Genomic DNA, 26,574 nt, shown 5'->3' with positions numbered 1-26,574 from the left:
GTAAGACAAGTTTCAAATAACGACTTTGATACATGCCTAAGAATATACGGTAAATGTAATTCGATACGCATATATCTTTCACTTCGTCTCACCGGTTCTCTATCGGCCGTGCGATCAATTTTTCAGACTCTATTATACCTCATGCATAATGTTTCTTTTACTAAGCTGTCGTTAACGAGCCGTTCAAATATCGTTAAGCGTTAAATAAAGCGACGAGTAAGCAAATTTGCTTCTGTCACGACGAGACTTGTTCGAGGAACTGACGCGATTGGCGGTCGTCGTTCACCGAGTTGGAGATTTTTAAAGAACGCTCAGGATTTTTTTATGCTCGAATTCTCGGATAACAGTGGATCTCTCCGTTAAAGCGGCAACCGATCTGACAGGAACCGCGGATTCTTCAGCTCCAGACGACCCAGTTTCACAGAGCGATTTATAATGTAAAGGATCTATTTAACCTGATTCATATTCAACGGGGCTTGCTTTGCATCGTCGATGGAAATGTGATTAATGCGTTCGTTATACGCGCACGATCGTGAGAAATGTATTAATCACTTAGGAGACGATTCTGCAGGCAAAGCAGACGCGTAATATTTTTCCGATTTCTAGAATCTTTCTAGAATCCTGGAGTATTTTACTTTAATGTATGATCTTAGGATCCTTCAAAGCCGAAAAGAGAATATTTTAAACACGATATTTTTAGATGGAAACGCGTGGTCCGCATGCCATGAATGCCGCCGCGTCGAGGCCAAAAACATCGTGATGTCATACGCGTCCCACATAGCGAGAATTTCGTAAACGCAAGATTAAAAATAGAGAGAGACGCGCGTATACATGTATGTATATATATATATATATATATATATATATATATATATATATATATATATATATATATACACATAATATATGTGTATACAAATTTTTTTCACACAAGGACTCACCTCTTCGTCAACGGAATCCCGGCTCTTTCTCTATCTCTCTCTCCGAACTCTACCTGGTCGTATTATTTTATATAGATACAAATATCGAATAAAAATATAGAGGCGGGCGACCGTTGTTTTGAAATATATCAAATATAGTTGATATGTGTAGAGCTTCTTCGCATAAGATTCATATCTCGCTTGCCAAACACGGAAAATATTTTTGTAATTAAAACTTGTTTTTACAAAACTTGGTACGAATCGGAAATAAGTTTTTAACGTGAATGAATAACGCGTGCGGGTATTAGATAAATAAGTAAAACATGTAAAATAGTAAAATAAATTTAATAGAAAAGTAAAACATTTTATATTTCATATAATAGACGGAAAAGAAGTAATAATAGGATATAAAAAAATATAGCTAAATTCTATAAAAAATAAGACTCTGTAAACTTGTAAAATATGATTACTGGTAATGAGTATATATATAATAAAATTTTAGGAAAGGATGCAAAATAATCGATTTTCGGTCGCTTGGCAAGCGAGTTGCTTTGAGGCTCGTATAGCGATAATCAGAATAAACGAAAAACAGTAATATCTTTACTCTACTGATTGTCAAGACCTTCACTCGACTCCCACGCTTCTCATTTGTTGTCTTAAAGGTACTCATTGGAACTATTTGAGTTGCACGCCTCGCATAGTAATACTGGCTCGATTGAGCTGCACTAAATGAAAATCAGCGACGGTGACTTTGCGCCCTCGCCAACGATTATCACGTCGGTGTTTAACACAGTAGTTTCCATCTGGTAAAAAATTCGGAATGTTCGCGACGACACGCATTGCGCACAATTTATCAGAGAATAGATAAAACCCCAACCCACATTACCGAGCTCCGAATTATGTTCTATAATATCTCTTTTTCCTCTTATTTTTATCAGCACGATACACGCGACACACAAGATAACGATATTCAAGATGTACAAGGAGAGAAATATATTACGTTATTACGAGAAAATATTATGCGCTTCTGTTCTTTCCTAATTATTTCGTTATCATTGTTGCAAAGTTGCAAGTGAAAATTAGAGGAGAAAGTAATAAGTTTTTGACGATACTCGATGATAAAATAGTTGTATTATCTTTGTTCTTATCTTTTTCTCTCTCTTTCTCTCTCCCCAATCACACATATTTACTTCTTCTTCAGTCTACGTATTCGTTTTATCGTCAAATGTTATTATTACGTTACTACGACAAACCGTACAATTATGCAAGAATAATCTAACCTATATGAAGTACGTTTCAAGAAAAATAAAGATGAACATTTGATATATGATTTAAAAAATATGGATAGCACTAAGGTTCTTATTGATCGAAATATTCATTGACAAGCTTAAAAAAGAGTAAAGAAGACACAATTAGTAACAAATGACGCAACTACAACAGTAGAAAATAAAAACTGTTTTTTAATGATAGCCCATAAGACTTAGATCTTTTCTTATTTTTGTTATCTAGAAAGACGTATGGATTACTTGTTGGTAAAACTCAAAAATCATAATCTCATAGGTTGGATTATTCTTGCATAGTTATAGCTAAATGTTGCAAAATGTCCACAAAAACTTCCTAAAAGTGATAAAAACAACGATCATGAAATAATCGAAATACAACAGGCAGCAGTTGCAGCAATCTAGAGAAGATTTGCTTGAAATTTCATTGCATTTATTGCGATTATATACATTTGTCTCAGAACGAACACGACAAGTTCTTCTTTCCGCGAAAGAGGCTGACCGATTCTTTGCGACGACGAGATCCTCGTTGACCTTACTTGTCTAGGAGCTTATGTAAATATCTCGCGAAGCGTAGACGCAAAAACGACAACGAAAGGGAACGTTGAAGATCGCGTCACAAGCCGACAACGCAACTGAAGTGGACAGAAAGAATGGACGGGGCTGTAAACACGGCGAATCGCGTTCGTAATTGAATAATCGGTCGCGCGTGCGACGGATATTTACTACTTTTCGATCTGAAAGCTTTCTTCTCATCAACTGTCAACCGTCAACTGACGAGCGAGAAGATAAAGCGAATACGTAGACTGAGGGAGAAGTGAATATGTATGATCGGAGAGAGAGAAAGAGAAAGAGAAAGAGAGAGAAGAACAAATACAGCTGTTTTATCATCGAGTATCGTCAAAAACTTATTACTTTCTCCTCTAATTTCCACCTGTGCAACTTTACAACAATGATAACGAAATAATCAGGAACGTACAAAAATGCAAAATATTTTCTCGTAATAACATTTCGTTCTCTTTTCGTTCGTTCGTTCACTCGCTCACTCAGGGTGACGAAACGAACTTACTTCATGGACGCTTGGTTTACCGTGGGTGGCAGACCGATTATAGTCGAGTTGCTCAATCTGGATGTTCTGGGCTCGATCTCCAAGGACATGCGATACAGATCCTTCTCATTTAATAAAAGCGATGTATCCAGCAGGTAGTTGCTCACTTTCGTGATCAATTCGATCTTGTACGGCGTTTGCTGGAAGTGCCGTATCTCGCGGATTACATGAGCGATCTGTAGCGAATAAGCAAGAAGTCAGTCTTGTGAAGAAACGCGAAGAAAAGTAATAATGCGCGGGAAAAAAAGTTTGGTTAAATTCATCAATTTCTGATGAAATATGAACGAATCAAGAAATTCCGACTGAAGTTATCCGAATTCTGTTTAAGTTAACCAGAAATCTTGCTCGACCGAAATTTTTTATTCGTTTTTTTTAATTTACCAGAAATTCGCTTAATCCAATCAAACTTTCTTTTCCGTGTAATACAAATAGTAAGAATCACGCGAGAAATTCACCATTCGCATCTTGGAGAAATTTAGGAGACCGTCCTCGGTTAAGTTCGGAGTACCCTCCTCGATGAAGGAGAGATCAGTGAGGTAGAGACCTAAGTAAGGGATGCAGGGTGGATCGCAGCGATGCAGGGCGTCCCGCAAATTTCTGAAACGTCCGTCAGACGAGACAATGTGCTGCAGTCTCTCTATCGTCTGCTTCGTCTGAAAATTAACAACAGTCATGATAGAATTGCGCACAACTGTTCTTCATTTTAACATAACGGAGAATTATAATATATCGGGTCGTTCGATATAAGTTCATAGAGATCTTTACAGAAAGCCAACACTTTTACAATTAGACGTAACTCAATTTTTTCCGATGATCTATCATCGAAAAAATGAAAAAATGAACCAAGTTATGCGTTATTGTGAAAGTATTTTGTCTTTGAAGTTTTCGTGAAAATCCTTATGAACTTGCACAACATCCAAGTAAGATCGCGTGAATTGATGCTCGACGATAAATAGCCTCAGCAATGAATCGGCAGTTGGCTTAGCGGCGTTCTAAAAAATCGGCTTACCGTCTTGGGCACCTTTTCCCAAGTCTTCTTCAGCCTGTACACGCTGCTGTTCGTGAACGCCGCGCAAATTTGCAACACGCCGTTGTAATTGTGCAGCACTCTGCTGATATCGGCGACCGCGGTCCACTTCTCGATAGCCGCCACCCTGGCCGACATGTTGGACCGTCGAATAATCTCAGATACCACTAATTCCGACACCTCATTGAATCTCTTCGTCATCAGGAGGATGTGACGCGCGCGGGTTCCTTTGTCTGTCTTCATCCACGCTTGTCCGAGGAATTCTCTGCGAGAAACGAATTATTATGTAACTAAAATACTGCGTGATAGAAGTCAGTGGCTCGTTACTTACTCGCTGGCGATGGACACGAATATCTGATGGTCTAAATACGTCATCTGCTCCGCGATCTCGAGCGCTGATAGTGTCTCGATGCTCTCTTTGCTCTGAACCTAAATGGAATTCACACGTAGTCAGTGATCGATTCGGAAAAATCTCAAATATTTCAATTGCATTGTCCCTTCAATGAGAAATTGGAAAATTCCAACCTGAGATATCAAAGTACTTTCTTTATCTTTCTTTATACTTTCTTTATCTTTCAGTGGACTATCAGGCTCTGTTTGACTTAATTTTAAATTTTGAGTTTCTTCTTAGGACTCTTAAAGCTTTATAGAGTTAGGAGATCTTAACTATTTGTAGGGGTTGATATATTTCATTGTCATTCTTTCTTAGAGATCTCTTTTCAAGAATAAAAAGAAAACATATCTTTTTCTTTTTTTTTTGTAAAACATATTCTGTCTTACAATTATCATTTCATACCGAGGGTTGCGCGCATATCTTGGAATGAAATATTCAATTGTTATCGTATTTTCTCTGCCCTCTAGAAATACAGAATAAGATATAGAATAAACAATAGAAGTAGGAATGATAATCCCTCGTCGCTTACCGTCGGCGGCGCCAGCAATTTGTCCAAGTCGATCTTGCTGCTTTCGAGCTCTTCCTTGGTGATCAGTCTGAGTAGTTGGCTGGCTGCCTTGTGTTCAGCCGGGAGCAGGTTGGGACTGTAAATGATGTCCTCCAGGAACTCTATCGTCAGGTTCTTGAGCTTCTGATCGAGCTCAAAGTCCTGCGGGTGCTTGGACACCCAGTGCCGCAAGACATTGAGCACTCTCATCGTCGCCGCGGTCGACATCACCGATTCCTTCCGCCTGTTCTTGTCGCGGCACGAGCCGCTGCGATTGTTGCCGTCGTTTGCGGTGCCAGGTCCCTTGTCGGGTGGATTGCTCGAGGCGGAGGTCGCGATTGCGAACGCGGCCGCGGCCGTGGACGTGCTGCTCCTGCATTCGAGGGGAGAACTGACTTAAGTTGAAGATATCGAAGGGGTGACCGCGCGTTCGTGAATAAAAGTCGGAAACTCAGTGGCTCGAGAGAGTCTTTCGTCTCGGTTATACCACATCGGTCTACGCGTTCGCTCTACGCTCTACGTTGCATCGCCCTTGAGTCTTTCCCGCGAGCGAAACTGAAGCGAGTAATGTCTAATGTGCATCTCGATTCGCTAAAGTTCTAGAACATTGGCAATAAGAGTCTCAGCGGTGTAAGATACCTTCTACTTGCTATTCTCGCACTATCGTGTTCGCTACGAAGTATAATAATAAATATGTGTTTTTGGAACGAGGATTGAAACTGGCATAATTCCGACGAGTTCAGTCATGATGCCGTGCGGGCGCGAAACGACGACGACGATGGCGATGGAGAGGCAACGTGCGTCCGACGCGCAAATCGTCGCTTCCTTCGCCTTTGACGAGCATAAGATCGCGCGGGGAATCGATATTCGAACTCACTTCGCAAATTACACCGGTCGCAATCCTGCCTTCTTGGAATATATTCAGCACTAATAAAGCACGCACGTCAAGTGTCACAAAGGCGGCTCTATCGGGTAAAAACTATTTCTATTTCGTTTGGTCCATTCACACTCTTCTTCGCTATGGTGCATTCTATCAGGCGTTCAAAGTAGTAAGACCAGATGAGATGTCATGTGAGAGTGAACGAAATCAATCGATCGAAGGGACATGAGCGAAGAGGAACACAGGGGCGGGGGCGGAGGAGAAGGCAAACGTCACGTGTGAGAATCGCGAGAATGATAGACGAGCAATAGAGAGCAGATCATGTAGTACACAGAGAGCACAGGGCAGAACACGTTGTCGAGTGTTGTTTAAATCACAAGCGAAGGAGCGAGGTTTCGTCGCCATGCCGCAAGCAACAAGTGGATAATGATGTCTTCAAAATGAGCTTTACCACTTACCAGATAGGTTCAGGTCCAATGCTATGAATGACACAAAACAATACATGAAATATAGTTGAGTAGAAACGGCACCGGAAGTAATTTCCTGATTAAAGGGACTACTTCAGTCTCGAAGGTGGCGACAAGAATTATATGTATATATAAATATGTATATATAAGAGAGTATATATATATATATATAATTAGACGGACGATATGGAACAAAAGTTAGTTTGGGTGGCAATTTTTCGCATCTCGATTTTATGCCGCTCTATCATCATGTCGTAAACGAGTGAGATACGAGAAATAAGAGAGTAGAATAGAGTAATAAGAATATTTACAAGTTATTCAGAAGAATATTTACAAGTTATTCAGAAGAGAGAGAAGGACATGTATTGTTAGTGAGAGAAATGCTCTAAATTATTTCTAAGATGGTTTCAGAGCGTGAGAACAGAGATATAATTTAAACTTATTTACAGTATATTTATAATTCTCTTTAAAAAAAAATATATATATATATATATATATATATATATATATATATATATATATATATACGTATGCAAGTAAAAAAATACGATATTTTACTATGTAGGCCACGTAAAACTCTTGCGTCAGACTGAACCTTGCAGAAACAAATCTTTTTGCAGAGTAAGGAATTTACATTTTAAAGATGCACATGTTCCATTACAAAGACAAATAGGAATCTACTATCTTACGAATTATAAAATATCGAAAGATACTGAATGCTCTACGCGACATCGCTATCTTTGTTTTTCTGTCTCTTTCTCTGTCCCTCTCTCTCCCTGAGAGGTACCCCTATCATTTCCTCTAAAAGTAATTCAAGTAATTACAAGTCTGAGAAAAATGACACATGATATAGTAAAAGCTCTCATGCGTTAGTAAGCAGAAATCGCCGTTTACGGCGCTCAACATTCAGCGACGATAGATACCGAGGAACGAAATAGAGATAATTTTTATCGATACACGAACACGTCTCCGAGGGACACGATACGTAACGCGGCGGGAGGCCGCGATCAAAATCGTTGAGACGTACCTTCGGTGACTCTGGCGAAAGCTCGTGATCACCACGCCGGCTTTGCCGGAGACCTGTTGAGCGTCGTGCTGATAGCTACCCTGCTGCGAGGAGATCTCCTCCTGCATCGATCGCCGGCTCGCCCAATAATTCTGCAAGAACGATCGCGAAATTACGGACGCGAATTCGTACGGTACGTCGTCGCGGACGACCATGCGCATCCGCGACGAAAGAACGAGCGAGCGAGCTAGCGAAAATAACAGGGCAGAATTTGTCGACTTAGTTCGTCAAGTCTTTCCACAATATTAGAGCTCTTGCTTTCGTTCTATTGTCACACATACTCCGGTTATGGTGGAGATCGAGCCTCTCCTGGTGGTGGTGCACGGCGGAGCGGAGGCGATCGATGCTCTGTGCTCCGGGTATTGTTGGCTCGTCTGACTGGCCGCTTGACTGGCTTGTCGAGATGAGGATTCGCTGTCCTCGTCGTCCGAAGTGGCTCGGCCCTCTTTGCTCGTTTCGACACCTCCGCTCGCTGGCGAGGTCGGCGTTTTCGTCGGTGTGTCCGGCTTATCGATCGACTGCGTCGGCGTGTCATAAGTAAATTGTATTTCTGCAACATTTGTTTAGCATGCGGTGCTTGGTCAGCTTCTTGTTCCTTTTTTCTTTCTTTCCCTTCCCCTCCGCGGTTCAATTTCGTTCTTGGAGTTAAAAATCGTACCTCTCAAGCTGTCTTCCGTCGCCACGGGCGTGTCTGTCTCTTCTGAGATACCGCGGGAGTAAGTCCCTGCCTCCTGAGGACTCGGATCCGATCCGGATCCGGATCCAGATCCCGTTGAGCCGATTAGCGTCACGGAGCTCAAGTTGCTCGGCGAGGATGGCGCGCTGATTACTGTAATATCTTATTTTCCAAATCGCTCATATATTGGCGATACTAAAATCTCGCGGATTAGTAGGAAATGAGATTTGTAAAAGTCTCAGATTTTATTTTTTATATTTTCTTATCATATATAATACAGGGTGTTTCACACCAACCGACAAATATTGAAACAGCAGGTAGTAAAAGTCAAACCGAGTCCTTCGCAACTATATTAGAATTTTTTGTATATTATTATTTTACTTATATTTTATTCGGATGTTATATATCTCATCGTCCAATTTCAATTTCGTGAGATGTTGCAAATGCAACTGGTGAAAAGGAATCTTCCGTCTCTCGACGTATTCAGTTTAGCTTTATATTAACTTGATCACACGGCCGGGAATTTTTCGCTAAGTTTCGCGGAATATTATAGACGCGGATATCGATTCTCAATCGTACCTGTTAGTGTCTCAGAACTGGACGACACAGCGATCACTTTCGGTATCGTTAGATGACACCCGTCGTTCTCGGAGTCCTTGTCCACGCGAATACTGATCTTACGCGGCGTGATCGGGGATTGCGACGCTGTGGATGAGCTCGACGTCTGCGACGTAGGGCTACGTGTGATGATCGGGGTCTCGGAGATCAGACCAAGCGACTGTTCTTCCTCCACTAAACGCGACAGACATGTCATTTTTTAAATCACACCTCTGGTGTAACGCGCGCGAATGTCGATCGAGTCGTTACGTCGATAATATCACGATGCGCGATATATTCTCGAGAAATACTCACACTTTTTGTAACCAGATCGCCAATGACCCTTCGAATTCAGTCCACCCGCGTCGGAAGACCCGTGAGGCCTAGCTTCACGACAGTCGGCTTCTGATCCGTATCCTGCACAAAACACATCGAACGAACATTAATTAGCGATAATCGACGACAAGTGATCGACCCTCAGATTACCATAGCATTAATTCAATTGAAGAATTGAATTGAAGAATTGATTTCCTTTTAATACTAGATTTGAGGCTTTCACGGCCATTGATATAATGTCTAGATATAGCTTCCGGAATGGAGCCGTGTCTTGAATATCGCTGATCGCTGATAGCATATCGCTGATTCAAGACACGGCTCCATTCCGGAAGCTATATCTAGAAATGGATTTCCTTTATTCTACCTTAAAGAATGAGCAGATTTTCTCTTTGTTCTTTGGAGAAGTTCTCTGAGAAATAAATGAAATATTGATCCTCACAAATAATTAAAAGTAGTAGAAATAATTCCTCTAGTCAGGACAAATGATGATTCCTGATTAGTTCACATTTTGTCCGCCATTTTCAGGAATAATATGAGTGAGTGGGAGTGAGAAAGAAACTCTAAGACTAAAAAATGAAGCTTCTGTCTCATTCACTTGCTCCCTGCAAATAGCGGATGGTGACTTGAGGAACTCCGATTAAAACTGCTCAAGAAAGAACAACTCAAATTGAGCCTAACGATGCCTGACGGTATACGGTAAGGATTAATATAACTCTGAATATCATTGGTGAAACGAAACTAAATGTACCTGATACTGAACTCGCGCCGCTGGTCCGTCTTGGGGAGAAGCTACTTCTCCTTCGGTCTTCCGAATGCAATTGAGTCTCGCCCGCGGATGCTCCTAACACGTCCAGAGATCTGAAAGAAAGATTTAGAAGAACACGGTTTCTTATACTTAATCAATGGTATTTTATATATAACAGTTATAAGCGATTTTTCTTTCAAATAGCATGATACCTTCTATTTTTTGGCGTTCAATGATCGCGTTCAATGATAAATGAATTCTATATAAAATGAAGGCACATGCGATAAATTATTTGGGTCGTGCACTTACATCGAGAGCAGATCCGCGATACTAAAAAAATTAGAAATGTGTTCTTCTTATTATCTAATAAAACTCTCACAAGTACACGCCATGGGTTCAGAACTCTAGCAAACTTTAAGAACGTATAGCACTACAGATGTCTACGTGATCGATGACGGAAAACTCAAGCTTCTCTTTGCTCCATCTCGGATTATCCACCTCTATTTTTATTTTATTTAGGGAGCAAACAAAATTTCGCCTCTGAGACTAACCTATGTTCTGTACTTTGGGGTTAAAGAAGAACTTGTTTCAGAATTATTCAATATTTGATTCTCTCGATACTCCATCTATCTTTTTTCTTAGTTTCAATAATCAGTCTTGTGTGTACATGCATTGTCATACAACTTACATACTCGTCCGCAGATAGAGTATTTGAGTACAATTCCGCGAATTTCAGTCCTCGAAATCGGAGCGAATTGTTTGTCCTCGCAAATGAGACTAACATTCGTTTTACTCACACAAGCGACCCGGTGGGCATCGATGCGTCCGGCGGTTCAGCCTCGTAGAACACTTTCTTGAGAGCCTCCAACACCGTGACGCCGTCGGTGAACACCCGGTACGTCAGCAGAAATGTGTTGAGAAAGTCGATGCTGAGGAACCGCAGGTCGGTCAAACGCTGTAGCAGACGTTCCGGCGTGGCGGAACGGATCTGCGGTACCTTGCAGGAGTTCAAGGTACGGCTGAACCGTATGTCTACGTCATCCTTGAAGAGTTTCGGATCGTTTCTGATTGACTGCGGCATCGTGACGGAACTAGTGTCCGATCCGTGGAGCAGGTCGTTGAAGTGAACGTTGTCCATGCACTGACTGATGTCGCTAACCCAAGCGGCTTTCTCCTGCGGGAAATATCGTCGCGTCGTTGAATATTTTTAATTAACCACGACATGTTCACTCGTATCTCTCAGTTGGTTACAGTTATGCAAAAATGATCCAACTCACATACAGTTTTGAGAAAAATGAAGATGTAGATAGAAAGACATATGGGCCACCTATTGATAACAAAGACTCAAGAATCATAATTTTGTGAGTCGGTTTATTCTTGCATAACTATGGCCAATTGGATATCACTTTATCGAGTCCTTGACTTCACGACTCACCTGCATAGTAGGCGCCACGAGATGCACAGTCACCTGAAGCCCGCCAGGCTTTACGTCGAGTATGATCTTGAAGTCGCGATTCTGTAACTGGGAGGTCGCGCTACCGCTTCCGCTTCCACTGCTCTCGCTGATGCCGCTTGACATCGAACATACTGACAGTTCTAAAATCAGTTCACAGTCGCTACTCCGCGGCACTCGAGTCAATTGATCGATCAATTTCGCGATTGAATTCTACTTGTTTTTACGACGTCCCGCCACAAGAGACAACCTCTTACAAATGAAAATCCCTTTTGTTACGTATAAAGTAGTGCACGATAATGAGAAAAAGCGACACAAAATACGAAGAGCCGTGAAATAACCCACAAAGTTTACCATCTCCTGTCCCCTTACTCGATATTCCATATTCCTAAATATGCTGAAAGGCGGTGACAGTCACTGGTGATCGGCACCACGATGCTACCGCATCTCATTAAGTTGCGTATGAAATATAATTAATTATATTGCACAATCGATTGTGTACGGTCAATAAAAGAGAAAGAGAAAGAGAGAGAAAAAGAGAGAGAAAAAAGAAAGAGAGAGAGAGACAATGAAACGCGTTTCTTCTAAAATTCACGAAAATCAATGCGGCAATGTATTAAACGTATTAAATCGATCATTTGTGTAGCATTAACTCGAGGAAATTGCGCGGGAAGAAAGTGAGTAAATGAGAGAGAGAGAGAAAGAGAAAGGAAGAAAGAGAGAGTGAGAGAAAAAGAGCGCGATGATCATTGTCAAATAGATAAGTACCATCGTCGTCCGTGGCGGACTGATCGCTCGGGTCCTCGACCAGCACCGCGTCGGACAAGGGTATCTTGCCGATTTGCGGGACCAAATTCAGGCGACCGTCGTCGTCGGACTGGCGGGTCGTCAGCAGCAGGTGATTTGAGAAGAGGAAGCACTGTCTGACTGCCTCCTTGTCACTCGCGGCTTTGCCACCGAAGGTAGCGCTCAGCCTGCTTCGTGCCCCGCGCGGTTTATCCACGAGTTGCACGAGCGAACCTGAAACACGAGCGGGATTACACTTGCGAATTTATACGCGAGCGGGTCGTTCGTGCCGTGCGGGCCGTACCCGCCGATACCGATCGACACTCGCGTCCGGTTATTAATGCGCCGTCGGAGAAGCCGCGGGAAATAACGGCGCACCGGTAAAAATAACCGGCGACCTGCGCCTGTCGCGTGTCAGCTTCGATACCGGTGACCCGCGCTTTCTCAAAATAATCGATACAATTAGGAGAGGCCGCCCTGCGACGCGCACTTAAAAATAACACGGCGAAGGTGGCATGCCGAGCGACGAGACGGAACGCGCGAGTGACTCGCGATGCATCCGCGCGCACGATATCCAGGATATGATATCGCGTCGCTGACGTTGACACGACGTCGATTCCACCGAAATCGACTTCCCACGTTACACACGCGGAGTGGTATATACACCTGGGACTGCGAGTCGAGGTCCGAACTCGCCGAGACCATGCCGGTCTTGACCTCTCCCTCCGTTAATCGATCTCTCACCGAGCTCTAGACCGATTAGCTTCCTCTCCCAGTGATATAAAGACAGATTAGGTCAGACACGTCCGGCACGCGAATTCTTGGAAGACCTCAAATAATACGTGACGTGAGAAAATGAAATTGAATAAGGGAGATCTTTTAATACAACTAATTTTCGATCCTATTTAATAGAATTAAATAGCAAGTCAAATTGGCCTAAGGATTTTATCAGCCAACTTTTGATTCATGTGTTTATTGTGAAAGTGATAGGAGAAGAGGGGATCGCAAAATGTTCTTTTTAAGACATAGATACTTCTTCTATGTTCTAAAAGGAACATTTTGTGATTCCCTTGCCATTGTTGCTCTCGCAATAAATGAATAAGCAAAACGCGTAGCCAACATGATCCTTGAGCTGACTTGAGTTGGTCAATCTTATTCTGAGATTGTTTTTCACAAAAGAGAGCAAATGAGAGATTTTGTTCAATTTCACATGTAAAGATTTCACATATAAAAATTGCGCACGTAAATATATAAGAATCCTCAACTGGAATATATCTCGAAATTATCTGTGCGAAAGAGGAGTAATTTTGCGTGAATCTAGTAACACACAGATCGCGGTTCCCTCGAGCGAGACTTATCCTTAGCATTATCACAGTCACGTTCTTTTCTTGAACGAGTGCTGCGACCATAAGATTACATACCGATATCGCCAAACGAAGAGCCATGTACGCGCATACCTTAACTAAACGATCGAATTTAATGGTCCTCCGCGGGTCTCTTGCGTGCGAGCGAAAACTCTGCGGCTCTGATCCTTAGATTTCTGATTATCCTTGGTCCCTGATACCAGCGTCACACATACCGCTTGGTCCCACCTCGCTCGCTATCGAGCCAGGTATTATCGAACTCGCGCACCACGTCACGAAAATCCACTCGCCTTCGTCCTCGCCCTCGTCGTCGTCGTCACCCTCGTCGCCCTTGTCACGCACATCGAAACGCGCCGTCGGATTGACGGGCCGACAAAATGGCAACGCGGATTGGCCGCCGCTTGTTTTCGTTCGTTCGTCGACCCCTAGGCCCGCGACACCGCCAGACATCCCCCGCGTGAGCAACCCTTGGCCGAAACTCCCCGACTCTCGATTGTCGTCGTTACCTCGAGCGAAATGTGACGAGAACTATGTCGCGAGCGCAAACCTCGGCCGTGTATCTCAGCCGATTTTTTCACTGCGGGCGAAAAGCGGCCAAACGAGGAGGGTAGTTTGCGGCCGCAGGAGGGACTGTTGTACTGCTGCCGTGCGAGGAACGTTTACGTGATAACCATGTGATGCGGGGTCGAGCGTACGAGCTACAGCACGAGGGGCGCCAAGGCCGTATCGAGGGGTTCATCGGGCCGGCTCGCGTGGAATTTTTCCACTTCGAGTCGCGTTACAGTCAGGCCGGCCTGTAACTACTTGCAGAGTCGCACGCTACTTTAAACTTGATCAACGACACGTTCTAGACGTAACTTTAGATGCCGCCTAATTAAACCCCCATTATTCATAATTATATATTACTTATAATTATACTTATTATTCCTAATTTCTGCTGCATACAAATTCAAATTCATTCTCAGTATTGCGCGTTTGTCTCGCGTCCTTTTAAACATTGCGCGTTTAAGATTCCAATACGAATCAAATTTCTTATCGAATTTCGAGTGTCTTCTGATACTTCAAGTCGCAGCTTGATATTGAAAAAGCCGATGCTTTGATTTGCACGTAGTCGTATGGGATTTTCTTCAGGCACCACAATATACACACAATGTGCCGTTAAATCGTGTCACGAGTGATCAACAGGAAGATTTCTCGTTCGACCCAGGTCCACGACATTAGTTCAGCCCTGGCAGGACGGATTGCGCAGGACTCAGGCGAGAACGAGGATTCTACACGAAGAAACTATATCGACGTCGCGTCATTGATTCTCCGGAAACGCGCGCTTGCGCCCTTCAACGCGTATTTCCGCTTTTTCCCTTCGATATCCCCAACGATGAAGAGCGAAAGCTCGTTGAGCTTTTACCGACAGCGATCAAGCTCAGATTCGAGCTTCCCAGCCAAGGATAAGCTCGCGAAGGACGAGTGCCAGTCGGTTTACCGTTTTACCGACTCTGACACAGAACGTACCGAGTTTTTTGATCTTACGCTGCTTTCTACGGCGCCATAAACACAATTGATTTTTTACGAACAAAGAAACTGTAGAGCAGCCATTTTTGCATTGTTTCTGAGCACATTATTGTGTTTTCTTTGTCGTTGAATTGAATAGAAAATATTCCAGTAGAATAATTCTGACAGTTTCGATTTTGGACAGACGAGCTTCTCTCTAATTCCACTTGCACGATTCCAGTATTTTCAAACTCAGCATGTTTGAAGCCCTCGCGCTTCAAAGCAAATCTCGGACGCGCGAGAGATCACGAGAAAGAACGTTGTCCCTGACAGACTCACCCTGTCTGACGAAGACCTGATTGACGTCCAACAAAATGTCACATCCCTCGACGATCATTCGCTCCACGGCCAAGTTCTTTCTCAGATTTTCGGTTTCGCTGACCTGCGGGACAAGAAACGCGCGAAACAGCAATTAGAACTAGAACAAAAGGCGACGCTCGTGTTGGACTGATTTACGAGTACCTCGTCGTGCATTTGCCTCGACAGGTCCTCCAACTGCTGCTTGGCATTCTGCAAGCTCTTGCGTTCCACGTGGTCGTACGGCGTGTGCGCCAGTAAGTCGTGCAGGGTAATGATGTACCTCGGAATCTGCGGAAGCAGAACGTTCGGTTTTAATCGGAACTCCCGCTAATGAGTCCCCGAAAGAGCCGCGTGAGCGGATACCATCGGCCAATCGACAGGAGTCTTAATTAATTCTCTTAAAGCTGCGGCGCGAAGTTTACAAGGCCAGTTAATGACCGAGCGCACGTAAGTAATACCCTTCGTTGTGTTTACAGCGGTTGTTGGACGTGTTCGACCGGCGAGTTAAGGGGGTGTTCGGCCGCGGTAGTGTCTCGGAAGGGCGCAGGACGGTGTACATTTTCCGCTCCGCCGAGAGAGTCCACTTATCGCTCGACAAGATCCTTAGACCCTATGCATTATTCATGGAAGTTTCTAAACTACCTTCGTTCGATAGACCGCCCTCGAAGACGCGCTCGTATCGGCGAGATAATCTTTACCTGTTTTTCCCCGTTTCGTTTTTTACGAACTTGTTCTGAGACAGAGAGAGAGAGAGAGAGAGAGAGAGAGAGAGAGAGAACAATACGAGCGGAAGACAAATCGATCTTGTCTCGCGACAAGATGTCTTTCAAGGCGATTCTCTGGCAGCGGCAACACTAAGAGAAATTTTTCATAGACATCTGCGCGATCAGTGCTGGCCGAGGTGATACTTGCGTTTTCGTCCGTGTACCTTACGCGCTGCGGAATTCGCAGTAGATCGGAATGACGAAAATATATCCGGACGTTTTATCAACGCGAACATGAGCACGTTGAACTATCGCGTAGTGATATTATCCAACTCGTTTGGTGCACCTGCTCGGTCTTTTTAGATAAGAAATATTGATAATAGACAAGGTACGCGCGCCGTTACATGTCGGGAAAATAGAGGAAACGCGCCTCGGAACGTTAATACCCCGCGGGTGGATAAATCGAATCGACTCTGCGGACCTCTGCGCGAGGTAACGTCACCCAGGCCATTACCTGATGCATGGGATACGTTAAGAAGGTCTCCAGGGATCGTCCTTGGCAGGCAGTCTTTTGCTCCGACCTCTTGAGCAATGCCGAGAACGAGGTTGATTGCTTGCATTCGGTTAACACTTGAAGGCTGTAGTGGTGGTTTCGCACGTACTCTTGATATATCGATAACATCGGTAGCAGCATGTCGAACAAGTCACCTGCGTGCATTAAGAACGTCACGACCGCGTTAAGCCGCGCGAGCCATTAACTTGATTTTTACACATGCAAAATACACAAATGCGCTTGTGTATTAATATTAATGCAGTAATATCGATATAATCTGTGTATTAATATATTATAACGTTATATATTTATGGGCGTATTAACATATTAATACGTCATGCAAGAGAAAGAGAGAGAGAGAAAGAGAGAGAGAGAGAGAGAGACTGTAAAATAATAGAGCTAGAGTGAATATTTAACATTCTGGGGAAATATCGGTAATTATTTCTCAATTTTCGATCAATCGAGGATCGGAGGGGCAATTTTTTTACCGTCATTTGCGTGTATCGATTGCTTAGGTTTACCGTGGATTCGTACCTAAAACTAAAGTGGGCCAGCTCTCCATACGAGAAGTGAGACCCTTCAGGAAGATCTGATGAAGGAACAGCACGGTCTCGCTATTCAAAAATATGCTATTCACATCCTCATGACTACATGGGGGTTTCTTTGAACTGGCAGCCATCTTGAAAGGCCTCAGAAAACAGATTACCAAGACTTCCATTTGTTCCGTGTACTCCACCTCGGCCTCCACCATTCTAAATACCAGGCTGAAACGGGACGACATATATACACACGTATACACTTTCAATGTCCTGCGGTACGAATTAAATGAAACCAATAACCGCGTTGCCTTTTTCACGTCGTCATTATATAAAGAATGAAAGGAATTATCGGAGCGAGCTGATTAAAAAAATCCCTCCAATGGCGGTGAAAAATGCCGGTCGGAAGCGCGATCAGTGAAACAAGAATATACCCTGGAACCTCGATATTCATTTGATTCTTTAACGTGCGAAACTCCATTGTCATGCCACGTGTTGGGCGAAGGAATTTTACTCGATGTCGAATTTTTCTCGCTGAAAAGGAGGAACCCTCGCGTATCGCTCGCAATGCTTCCTCGATTTTCGCATTAATTCGCGTTAGTTAACACATAGACTGTCAAATACTACGAGTTATCTCGTAGCTGGCATACAAAAAGAATTCTCTGCTCTTCACGTCAGTTACGAGTAAACTTTCATAAGTTTTTCTTTCTTTTATGAGTTTCGTTATGAGTTTGGATATTAAATATTATTGATTGGCGTAATAACACGCTGCTTTTAACATAACGTCTGGGACGAGGTTCCCTAATGTCACTCTAGCAATATCAATTTCGTTGAAGTTACTTCAATCGCGACGATCGCGCCATCAAGTTCGATCCGCGGTGAGTCGCTCTAATGAGAAAGTGAAGTCTGCGAACAAGTTAAATGTAATCGGGATATGCTCGAGGGAAGGAAGAGCGAGAGAAAGAAAGAAAGAGAGAGAGAGAGAGAAAGAGAGAGAGAACAATTACCTATTCCTCTTGCGCATGCTTTCCGCGTGCGGGCTTTTGATGTACTGTTCAACGATCTGCTTCCAACGCCTACGGCACAGCCAGCCCCTGAAGAAACTCTGGACTTTCTTGATTTTCTGCATTTCAATGGAACCTTCCATAATGCTGCGTAATGCGGGCGCCCCTCCGAATGCGGGTCCTTGAGCCATTCCTTCCTGGGGTCCACCGTACAAACTTCCAGCGCCTTGAGACATAGCCCTTTGAACCACTGGTCTGGTATAAGTCGGCGTCACGGAGGGTCTCAACTCCTTTTTAAGTGTGCATAGCTGTAACGACAAGCGTCGCGAAATCCAAGCAATCCCACAAAGAGGGAAATAATCGAAGCAAATATCAATCTAGTCACGAGGCTTGTTGCTCGTTCGCTCGCTCGCTCGCTGTAAGCCCAGCCGAGGGGAGAAGACTTAAGCGAAATTCGGGGCAAGATCCGTCGAGAATATAACGACAGAATATAAATAAATACGTAATGAGAGAGCAAAAGAGAAAGAGGAAAAAGGAAAGGACGGGAGTGCCGATTAATTCTTCATCAATTCCTGATTCGACCGTCAACCTTTCATCGTCGGAGGGTAAGTTAATGCGGGGGGATGAATCGAAGAAGGGTGGCGCGATATAATATGTAAGGGTTTGTGTTACGCGAGCGAGTGGCTTACGCGGCATTTTCAATTTGGGCTCTTGTGTCTGTCGTCGCACTGAGCAAGAATGTTTAGTATCTGTAACTAGTTACAGAAGTTACACAGGGAAACGACTGCTAATTGTAAATTATGTAAATTATGGAAAGAAACAATTTTTTTAAATTCTACTATAGTGATGATGGTCTTGTATCGATGTTATGCTGCTATCGTTTTCGTGTTAGAATAATCAAGAATAACTTTTTATTGGGGCTACAGATAATTCTAGCTGAACCATTTTTCTCTCTCAGTGCGGCGTGTGCTTCGCGCTGGGACGGATTACAGCCCGACTGGTCGTCGAGAAAGAGCGACTTAGTTAATTCCCTTAGCGTCCCGGTGCGCGAAGGAATTAGGCGCGCACAACGACGCGATTCTCAAGTGATTTATAGAAACGTTTACCTCGGTTCTACCTCGCGAGATTCATCTCCTTTAAGGGGATTCTGGAATCGATGACGAACTCGAAAAAAGTCAATAACGCAAAGACGATTATCATCAATTACGCTATCTTCTTCATATTTTTTTTCGTAGAACTTATGTGATCTTACGTGAATGTGTATTGCTTTGTTTTACTACTTAACCACGCATATATAAAAATTTTCCTGCAAACTTTTTGGATATTCTTAAGTTTCTGCATTTAGACAGGTAATGTTCTACAAATTTTTTTTGTTTGAAGCATTCACACTTTCGGTATATACAAGCTACGGAACTTTTGGATTAGGCAAATATTATGCTAACTAACAGCTTGAGATTTTACACTTAAAATTTTGTTTTGTTTTCATCGCATATTGAGCAACGCTTCTATTTATTTGTACTTTCATTGCGTAAAAGCATTTGTACAACTAAATTCAGTACAACTAAGTGACATAAACTTCAGAGAAAAATATCACTATTCCCTTTGAAGTTTTCAGCTTTAGCATCCCTTTAACGCGCACTATTAAAAAAAAAAAAGAAAACGAGCGACGTGGATGTTATCATGCGAACTTTTTTCATGGTTATCCAACAACTCGCTCGTGCGCGGACGGTGATTTCACCATCGTTGTTGGAAATAAGTATAAGTGCACACGCGGAACGACGATGAGTTGTCATCGTTGGGAAAATACCACGAGGCGATATACGGACCGATATGGCTACCGACCTCGGCTCGTAGCTTTTTTATCTCCGACGCCAGTTCCTCGCATTGCTGAGTGTACTGCCACTTGGCCGTCTTCTCGCTCTCGACGATTTGCAACAGGTGCAGGTGCTTCTGCTCGAGCTCCTCCTTTTGCAGCAACAATTTGTTGAAGCTGGAATCAATAGCCAAAGAGAAAGGGGAGGTTGAATCGAAGCTTGAGCGCGTGTATGTGCGCGTATATAGGGGTTCGTGAAACGTCGCGGCTTGAGAGTGTTATTTGAGAGCGTTGCGGTATCGCAAAGGAAGCGCGAGATCGTATCCATCCCGTCAGCGAAAAGAGAGGAAAGGGGAGAGAAAGAAAAACGAAAAATGCGCGAAATGAACATTCCGCGAATTTCGTGCGGAAGCAATATTATGATTTTTTTGCTCGCAGTTACGAGACACGACTGAGAAATAGAATTTCGCATAAAATTCTGAATATTTCTCGACGTACCGAAACAGCAAAAAATACACATTCATATTTCTACGTTCTGCTTTTTTTCAAGTTACATCTCCAAAGTTCGGAATTTCAGCGCGGAACAAATGAATCCAAATTGACGAACGACCGCGCGGCCGGAAGCGTAATATAATTACTCGTATCGGCTATCTCCGGAAAAGAATAGCGAGTTACGCCCATAACAAATAAAACGTCCAGATTTCGCGGCTAACCGCGAATGGATGGATCAGCGGTTTTTCACCTCGCTGCCTTGGCGCGTGTAAGCCATGACATTTGCTGTCTACAGCCTGTCGGCATAATCTTGGCGAAAAAGGGAGGGTGCGCGGTAATCCCACTGCGAACAGGTTCCGAAAGCAAAGTGATACGAGTGATGAAACCAGGCAACGAGGGAGCAGGTTATTTCAGCGCACGAAGAGAGGGACGTTAGGGTGAAATGATGTCGCGCAAGATACGTGTAACGCATACACGTTTTGTATAAGTTGTCTGACAAAAAAGTGTCCCATATCTCGTGTGTTTGTAAATCAGGTCAAACTGAATAAAAAAGTTCTCTGGCACTTTGCAAATAACCACGTGGAATTCTGAATTATCAATTCGAGAAGATTGGTGAATGACATCGCGCACGATAATGCACCAAAAGTTCTTTAATTGATAGCTGAAAATTTACGCGTTTATTTGGAAAATGGCAAAGAACTTTTTTGTTCAACTTGACAGAGCTTAATTTTGACAAGTATCGCTGTCATAATTCATCCGCGTGCTCATTCGCTTTAATCTGCTTTAATAGATAATTGAAAATTTCACGTGGCCTCAATTAAATTAAAATTGGTGGCCTCAATTTTGCAAAATGATAGAATTTTGTGTACAATTTTATCTAAACACGAGATATTGAATATTCTTGCGTCAAACAACCTGTGTATATTGTGTATTAAAGCAGAGGTACACATTATTTTGATTCCCGTTAATACTCGAAATAATTGGCACATTTTCCGCAGGCCGTGCTTCGACCTCACATTTGCGGATGTGTGCTGCGTGTCCACCCTTTCATGGAAAACGTTAAATATCCGTGCGAATTCCCATTTTCCCAAATTTTTAATACGATAAGCGCGCCGATCGTTGCAATTTGCGTTTTTCTCGTTGAGGCACAATAAAACATTTTTTCCCGGTCTGGTTCGAGTTTTAATGATTCCACGATATCCGTATTCCATCGCACGCGTACGAACTGCAAACCACGAACACGGGTATACATAACACGAATTGCCGTTTGATCCAGATGTTAGCGTTACCGGGGCGGCTAGTCCTCAGTTTGATTTTACGTGAAAATAACAAGCGCACGAACTTGGAGCGCATCGCGCGGAGGAATCATCGCGTTATCGATCGAGCCGTCTCGGGACACGAGTTATTCGAAGAAGTATCAACCCTGTGTTTTCGAGCACGTGCCGCGCCGGAATTACCGAAGTAACACGGATATCATTATCTATGTATATTACGGTGCACGTTAGCGGTAATCTGAGGAGGCAGCCACTTCGCCGGCACATGAATGTGTGTAAGTGCGGCTTGTGTAAAATGAGCAGCGCGACAGCGACGGCAGGGTGTATTTTCGCGTACGCGTTATGAAATACGCGAGGTATCTTTTTCCGCGTGGAAATATTAGTCGCGCCGTTTTACATGACGTCAATGGTGGGGACAGTAGAGATTAAACGAGCCGATTGAACGAATTAAATTTCGCGAATCCCGGCGCAGAGCAAAATCGATATGTAATTACCCAAGTAGAAGGATTTGCAGGAAAAGCTCGCCACCAGCCGAAAACTGGCCAGTTTTCTTACACTAGCTAGAATTTGTGTGTTAGGCAGTAACTGTTCGGAAACCAAACGGCAAAATACTGAACAGTACCTCTTGACTAGAAATCGGGCAAAAAAAATGGCAAATAAATGCTGAGCCGTTTCTCGGTCTAATAAAGCCGTTTTTCTGTCTCGACAACTACCGGCTAATATTTTCTGACCAGTTATTGACTAAACACTAGACAAGAAAAAATGACAATTGAAAACAACACCACGACCATACCAATAACGAGTGAATTTGTATTGTACCTTCGGAAACACGAGTTTCACGATGGTTTTTACGTTTTCATATTGTGAAATATGAATGAAATATAATATTTTACTATGTGAAGAGAAAGTCGAATGACATTGAATTTTGACAATATTCCAAACAAAAAAAGTTTGCAGAATGATCCTGGCCATAAACCGACTGATTTTACCGCCCAGTTACTACATATGGAAGCATCGCCTATCCGGCCAGAAACTAGCTAGTAACTAAAATTCCTGGTCCCAGTTGTTAACTAGAAAGAGGCCGTTCTTTTCGCTTGGGTATCGTGGTATCGTGTGAAATTCAAGAGGCTTCTAATTAGGCCTCTAATTGGACGGAGAGAAATGATTAGAAGTCACGTGGAAGAATATTTTCGGACTAATTAGACGGATGAGGGAAAGGAGGAGGAAAAAGGGGGAGTGGAACGGATCCGTGAGGACACACACAGGGATGAAGTGTAAACGCGATCCCGATGGTTTTCGCGGAATACAAACGTCCTCTATTAATTCGCGTGATGTCAAGCGCGAAAATACAGATGTGTGACCGCCATTTTTCCCCCGCGTAATGGCATTATGTGCGTCGCACGGCGCGCGGCGTTAGAAGGACGTTTGACGCATCTGCGAGCATCAGCGGAACAATCGTCGTGACGAAACACGATTGCGACGTGAAAAAAATTGTAAGCAACCGTTTTTGGAAACGTACGTGACAACTCATGCCGGAAAGATCACAAGATCGCTGGGGCTGGTGCGCGCAAGATTGACCGGTTTACGAAAAAACGGAATGACTTGTTCATCGTACCTCGTTTGCATTAGCACTTATCACTTGTCACCGGTCGTAGTCGACGAGCTAATTCCCAGTCCGTCCCGAATCCATGCTCTTAATGCTCGACATTACGCAAAATTGCGCAGAATATATTTCGCAACGTGATATTTCCATTTTTAACCGTTCGACCCTTGAATATGCCTTTTAATTACTAAGAGCATTTGCATGTTTTTAATTGTAATTTATTCCAAGTAATTAATTCGCGTATTTATATATTTATTTATTTATTGATAAAAATTGTAACTTCCCGGTGTTCAGGCAACAACATCAGTAACGATCAACTTTAATTAAACCTCCGTGCGGCTCGCTGCTTTCCGCTCACGCGGCACGTAACTCGTTGGCCATTTCTAGGCAGTACCGCTTTTTCCTTCTCACGTATGAGTGGGAAAAAATTGGAGCAACATCTTTCCTCATTATTTAAGGTCTCTATTTTCTATTTAAGACGTGTTGCAGCCTCTAACGTTCGTGATTTTGTCCACAAGACACGAAGGCTAAAGAATGGAATTATCGACTGTTTAACTGTCTCTAAAGTGATCTACGAATTACGCAGAGGATTAATGCGCTGAGAAAGAGAAGCAGTTGAGGATCGATAAAATCAGGGCGATCGTCCACCTTCCACAGAAATATTACAGCTTTTGAACAAATTACGTAACAGTAAATCGCATTGATATCGTTGATCAAATAACAATCAAGGGACTCATCACAGCAATTATATAGTTCGTTTAATCGACTAAGCGTTTACCTGAACAATTTTCTTCGTTAAAGCAGTCTTATTAGCTTATATACTTTACTTATCAACTCAACCTCTTTTTTCTTAGTGTATAAAACCAAAAGGGCAGACTTGGAATTTTTCTTTGGAACATAGGATAACTGTCCACATTACTGTACCTGTTAGTATGCCTTTGTATTTAAATAAGGCATAGAAAAGTATTTTATGGCTTATTTAATTAGAAAAAATATTTTTTAATAAGTTTAATATTTTAACTTAATCTTAAAAAAAAACTTTGCTTTATTTATTTCTGCTAATTTTCTTTTTATGTGAGTTATTTAGATTTGTGCTAGTTTCCTTTTTATGTGACTTATTTAAATGGGAAAGCATAGTAATATGGACAATTATCTTATGCGTAGAAAGGATTGTGAAAGGGTTGAATAGATCTAAGGGTTGGATCTAAGAGCAGCTGCGCTTCTTTTTTTTGAGAAAGCACAATCTACGCACGGAAGGAGCAAGTTCCTCGATCATCGAACAGATGATCGCGATTCGCAATTAACAGACAAGATATATGTGCATTGTCAATAACACGCTCCCTTGTACCCGATATCGGTGTTTTCTCGATAAACACTACGGGTCTGCAGTCTACTAAGACGCGTTTGATAGCATGATGAAGATTACTCGAACGATAATGTGCGGAAATTACTGCGCCCGGGATTAATAGGGGCTGCCGGCTGAGACGGCTCGATGTTAATGCGGTGCCAGTAAACGTATTTATCAGCACATCAACGAGATTAAGGGAGTCTCTCACGGATAATAGACAAAATATAGATCGTCGCCGGTGCATGGTCTACTAAAGCGCGGGTGAAATAAGCGACACCGAGGGAACAAAGTCGATCGTTGCCGCGTCGCGAGCTACACTATCCGTTTGCGGAATTATGCGTTATCTCGCGCCTGCGCCCGCTTCTCCATTCCGTAAGATTAAACGCGCGTAAATTCCGCGCTACGTGATTCGAGATTACTCGTTATTGGAAAAGGAGGAAAAAAGGAAAGAAGAAAAAATCCGAGAGATCGCTAAGCACGGGCAGGCACGATAACAGAACAGCGGGTGGCGCGCGTTTACGTGCGCGCTATAACTTCTGGTCAATAAAATTCGCGAAAAATCCGCCACACACACGCGTACGCACACACATACACATACACACACGCACACACACACACTGTTGGCTGCCGTCGCGTTGGGTGGCGCGTGCAAAAGCGCACGAAACGCCGTCCATAATTTGCTCGGCCTGCCGGCCGGCGGAATATGTATCGCGCGCTTTTATCGCGGAGAATCGTATTTTAATTCGCGCCGGGTTGAATATCGACGTTGAATATTGAATATCTCTAACGCGAGCACGCATGCAGTCGATTCAAATCCAAAAGGGAGTTTTGAGCGCGAAGCTACAGTATATGTCGACGATATTATATTTAATTTTTCTATCAAAGCCCAGCAAAAGAGGTAAAATAGATAGAAACATAGAGAGAGAGAGAGAAAGAGAGAAATGAAAGAGAAGGGAACAACTGGAGCACGCAAAATTAATTCCGCTATGTGACTAGCTCATTGAGGGACCGACGACGCGGCGGAACGTTTGCATCTACTTTCTACTTTCTTTCTTCCTTCCGTTCTTCCTTTTTTTCTTTCGTCCCTTCTTGCCTGATTTTCAGATGAAATTAAACGCCTTTCGTGACCGGCCGCTAGCACGTATCTAATTGGAGCTTTGAATTTAAACGCCGCCGGTCATCGGGGATGATCGTGGTGATTTACGGGATCGAAAGAGAAAAAGAGAGAGAGAGAGAGAGTGGCTCGCAATCTCCATAAATCTGGTCGCGCGACGCGCGCGTTGTTTTAATCGGCCTGATCTTCGATTCGACGCCAGCCGTTATGTTACCTGGCTTCTCGTATCGCGTCGATCCACGTTTTGCAGTCCGTCTCGGTGGCCGCTTTCAGCTCGTATTGCCGTTGATTCTCCCGCCTGTACGATATTGCAAAACAGTGCTGCAACAGAAAGGGCAACAGAGAATAAGGAATAACGTAAAATCGAATTTGCGCTTAATGCGCGAGGAATGACGCGATGCGCCATTGGACAACGCGGAGAAAACGCGACCCTTTGCGCCGTTGCGCACGGCGACAAAAATATTTTATTTGTGCATTATGCGCGCGCTCTCTCGCTCGCATGCAGAAAAATTCGACCTAGCAACGCTACAAAGCATAGCGAGATGCAAGAAGCATTTGCCGCATTTTTATCTTTTTCTTTCTTCTCTCTCTCTCTCTCTCTCTCTCTCTCTCTCTCTCTCTCTCTCTCTCTCTCTCTCT

At 43.2% G+C, this 26,574-nt stretch overlaps 1 protein-coding gene across 10 annotated transcripts in view; it reads right to left on the bottom strand.

Annotated features, from left to right (window-relative positions):
- Positions 1-289: 289 nt before the first annotated feature.
- LOC116842021 (ras-specific guanine nucleotide-releasing factor 2-like) overlaps positions 290-26,574 on the bottom strand; it is an 85,372-nt gene continuing 59,087 nt past the window's right edge. For 2 of the 10 annotated variants that reach the window (XM_032810656.1, XM_032810657.1), the window contains 23 exons: positions 26,150-26,256; positions 20,134-20,281; positions 18,295-18,599; positions 17,286-17,515; positions 16,713-16,906; positions 15,657-15,782; positions 15,474-15,576; positions 12,265-12,516; positions 11,479-11,639; positions 10,841-11,217; positions 10,353-10,373; positions 10,047-10,156; positions 9,278-9,379; positions 8,945-9,157; positions 8,348-8,527; positions 7,971-8,239; positions 7,651-7,781; positions 6,615-6,635; positions 5,259-5,649; positions 4,667-4,764; positions 4,318-4,600; positions 3,764-3,961; positions 291-3,484 (listed from right to left, as the gene is read on the bottom strand). In XM_032810656.1, coding sequence (XP_032666547.1) covers positions 3,266-3,484; positions 3,764-3,961; positions 4,318-4,600; positions 4,667-4,764; positions 5,259-5,649; positions 6,615-6,635; positions 7,651-7,781; positions 7,971-8,239; positions 8,348-8,527; positions 8,945-9,157; positions 9,278-9,379; positions 10,047-10,156; positions 10,353-10,373; positions 10,841-11,217; positions 11,479-11,639; positions 12,265-12,516; positions 15,474-15,576; positions 15,657-15,782; positions 16,713-16,906; positions 17,286-17,515; positions 18,295-18,599; positions 20,134-20,281; positions 26,150-26,256 — 4,239 coding nt within the window. In that variant the 3' untranslated portion in view covers positions 291-3,265. Of the gene's footprint in view, positions 3,485-3,763; positions 3,962-4,317; positions 4,601-4,666; positions 4,765-5,258; positions 5,650-6,614; positions 6,636-7,650; positions 7,782-7,970; positions 8,240-8,347; positions 8,528-8,944; positions 9,158-9,277; positions 9,380-10,046; positions 10,157-10,352; positions 10,374-10,840; positions 11,218-11,478; positions 11,640-12,264; positions 12,517-15,473; positions 15,577-15,656; positions 15,783-16,712; positions 16,907-17,285; positions 17,516-18,294; positions 18,600-20,133; positions 20,282-26,149; positions 26,257-26,574 lie in introns of all 10 variants that reach the window. The other 8 variants (XM_032810649.1, XM_032810650.1, XM_032810652.1 and 5 more) reach the window with 7 other exon arrangements.

The sequence above is a fragment of the Odontomachus brunneus genome, unplaced genomic scaffold (assembly GCF_010583005.1).
Source record: "Odontomachus brunneus isolate Ranch 3 - 2012 unplaced genomic scaffold, Obru_v1 Obru_scaffold_020, whole genome shotgun sequence".
In the NCBI taxonomy this organism is placed as follows: domain Eukaryota; kingdom Metazoa; phylum Arthropoda; class Insecta; order Hymenoptera; family Formicidae; genus Odontomachus; species Odontomachus brunneus.
Note: the sequence above shows the minus strand (reverse complement) of the source record. Positions and strands in the feature narration are given on the sequence as shown.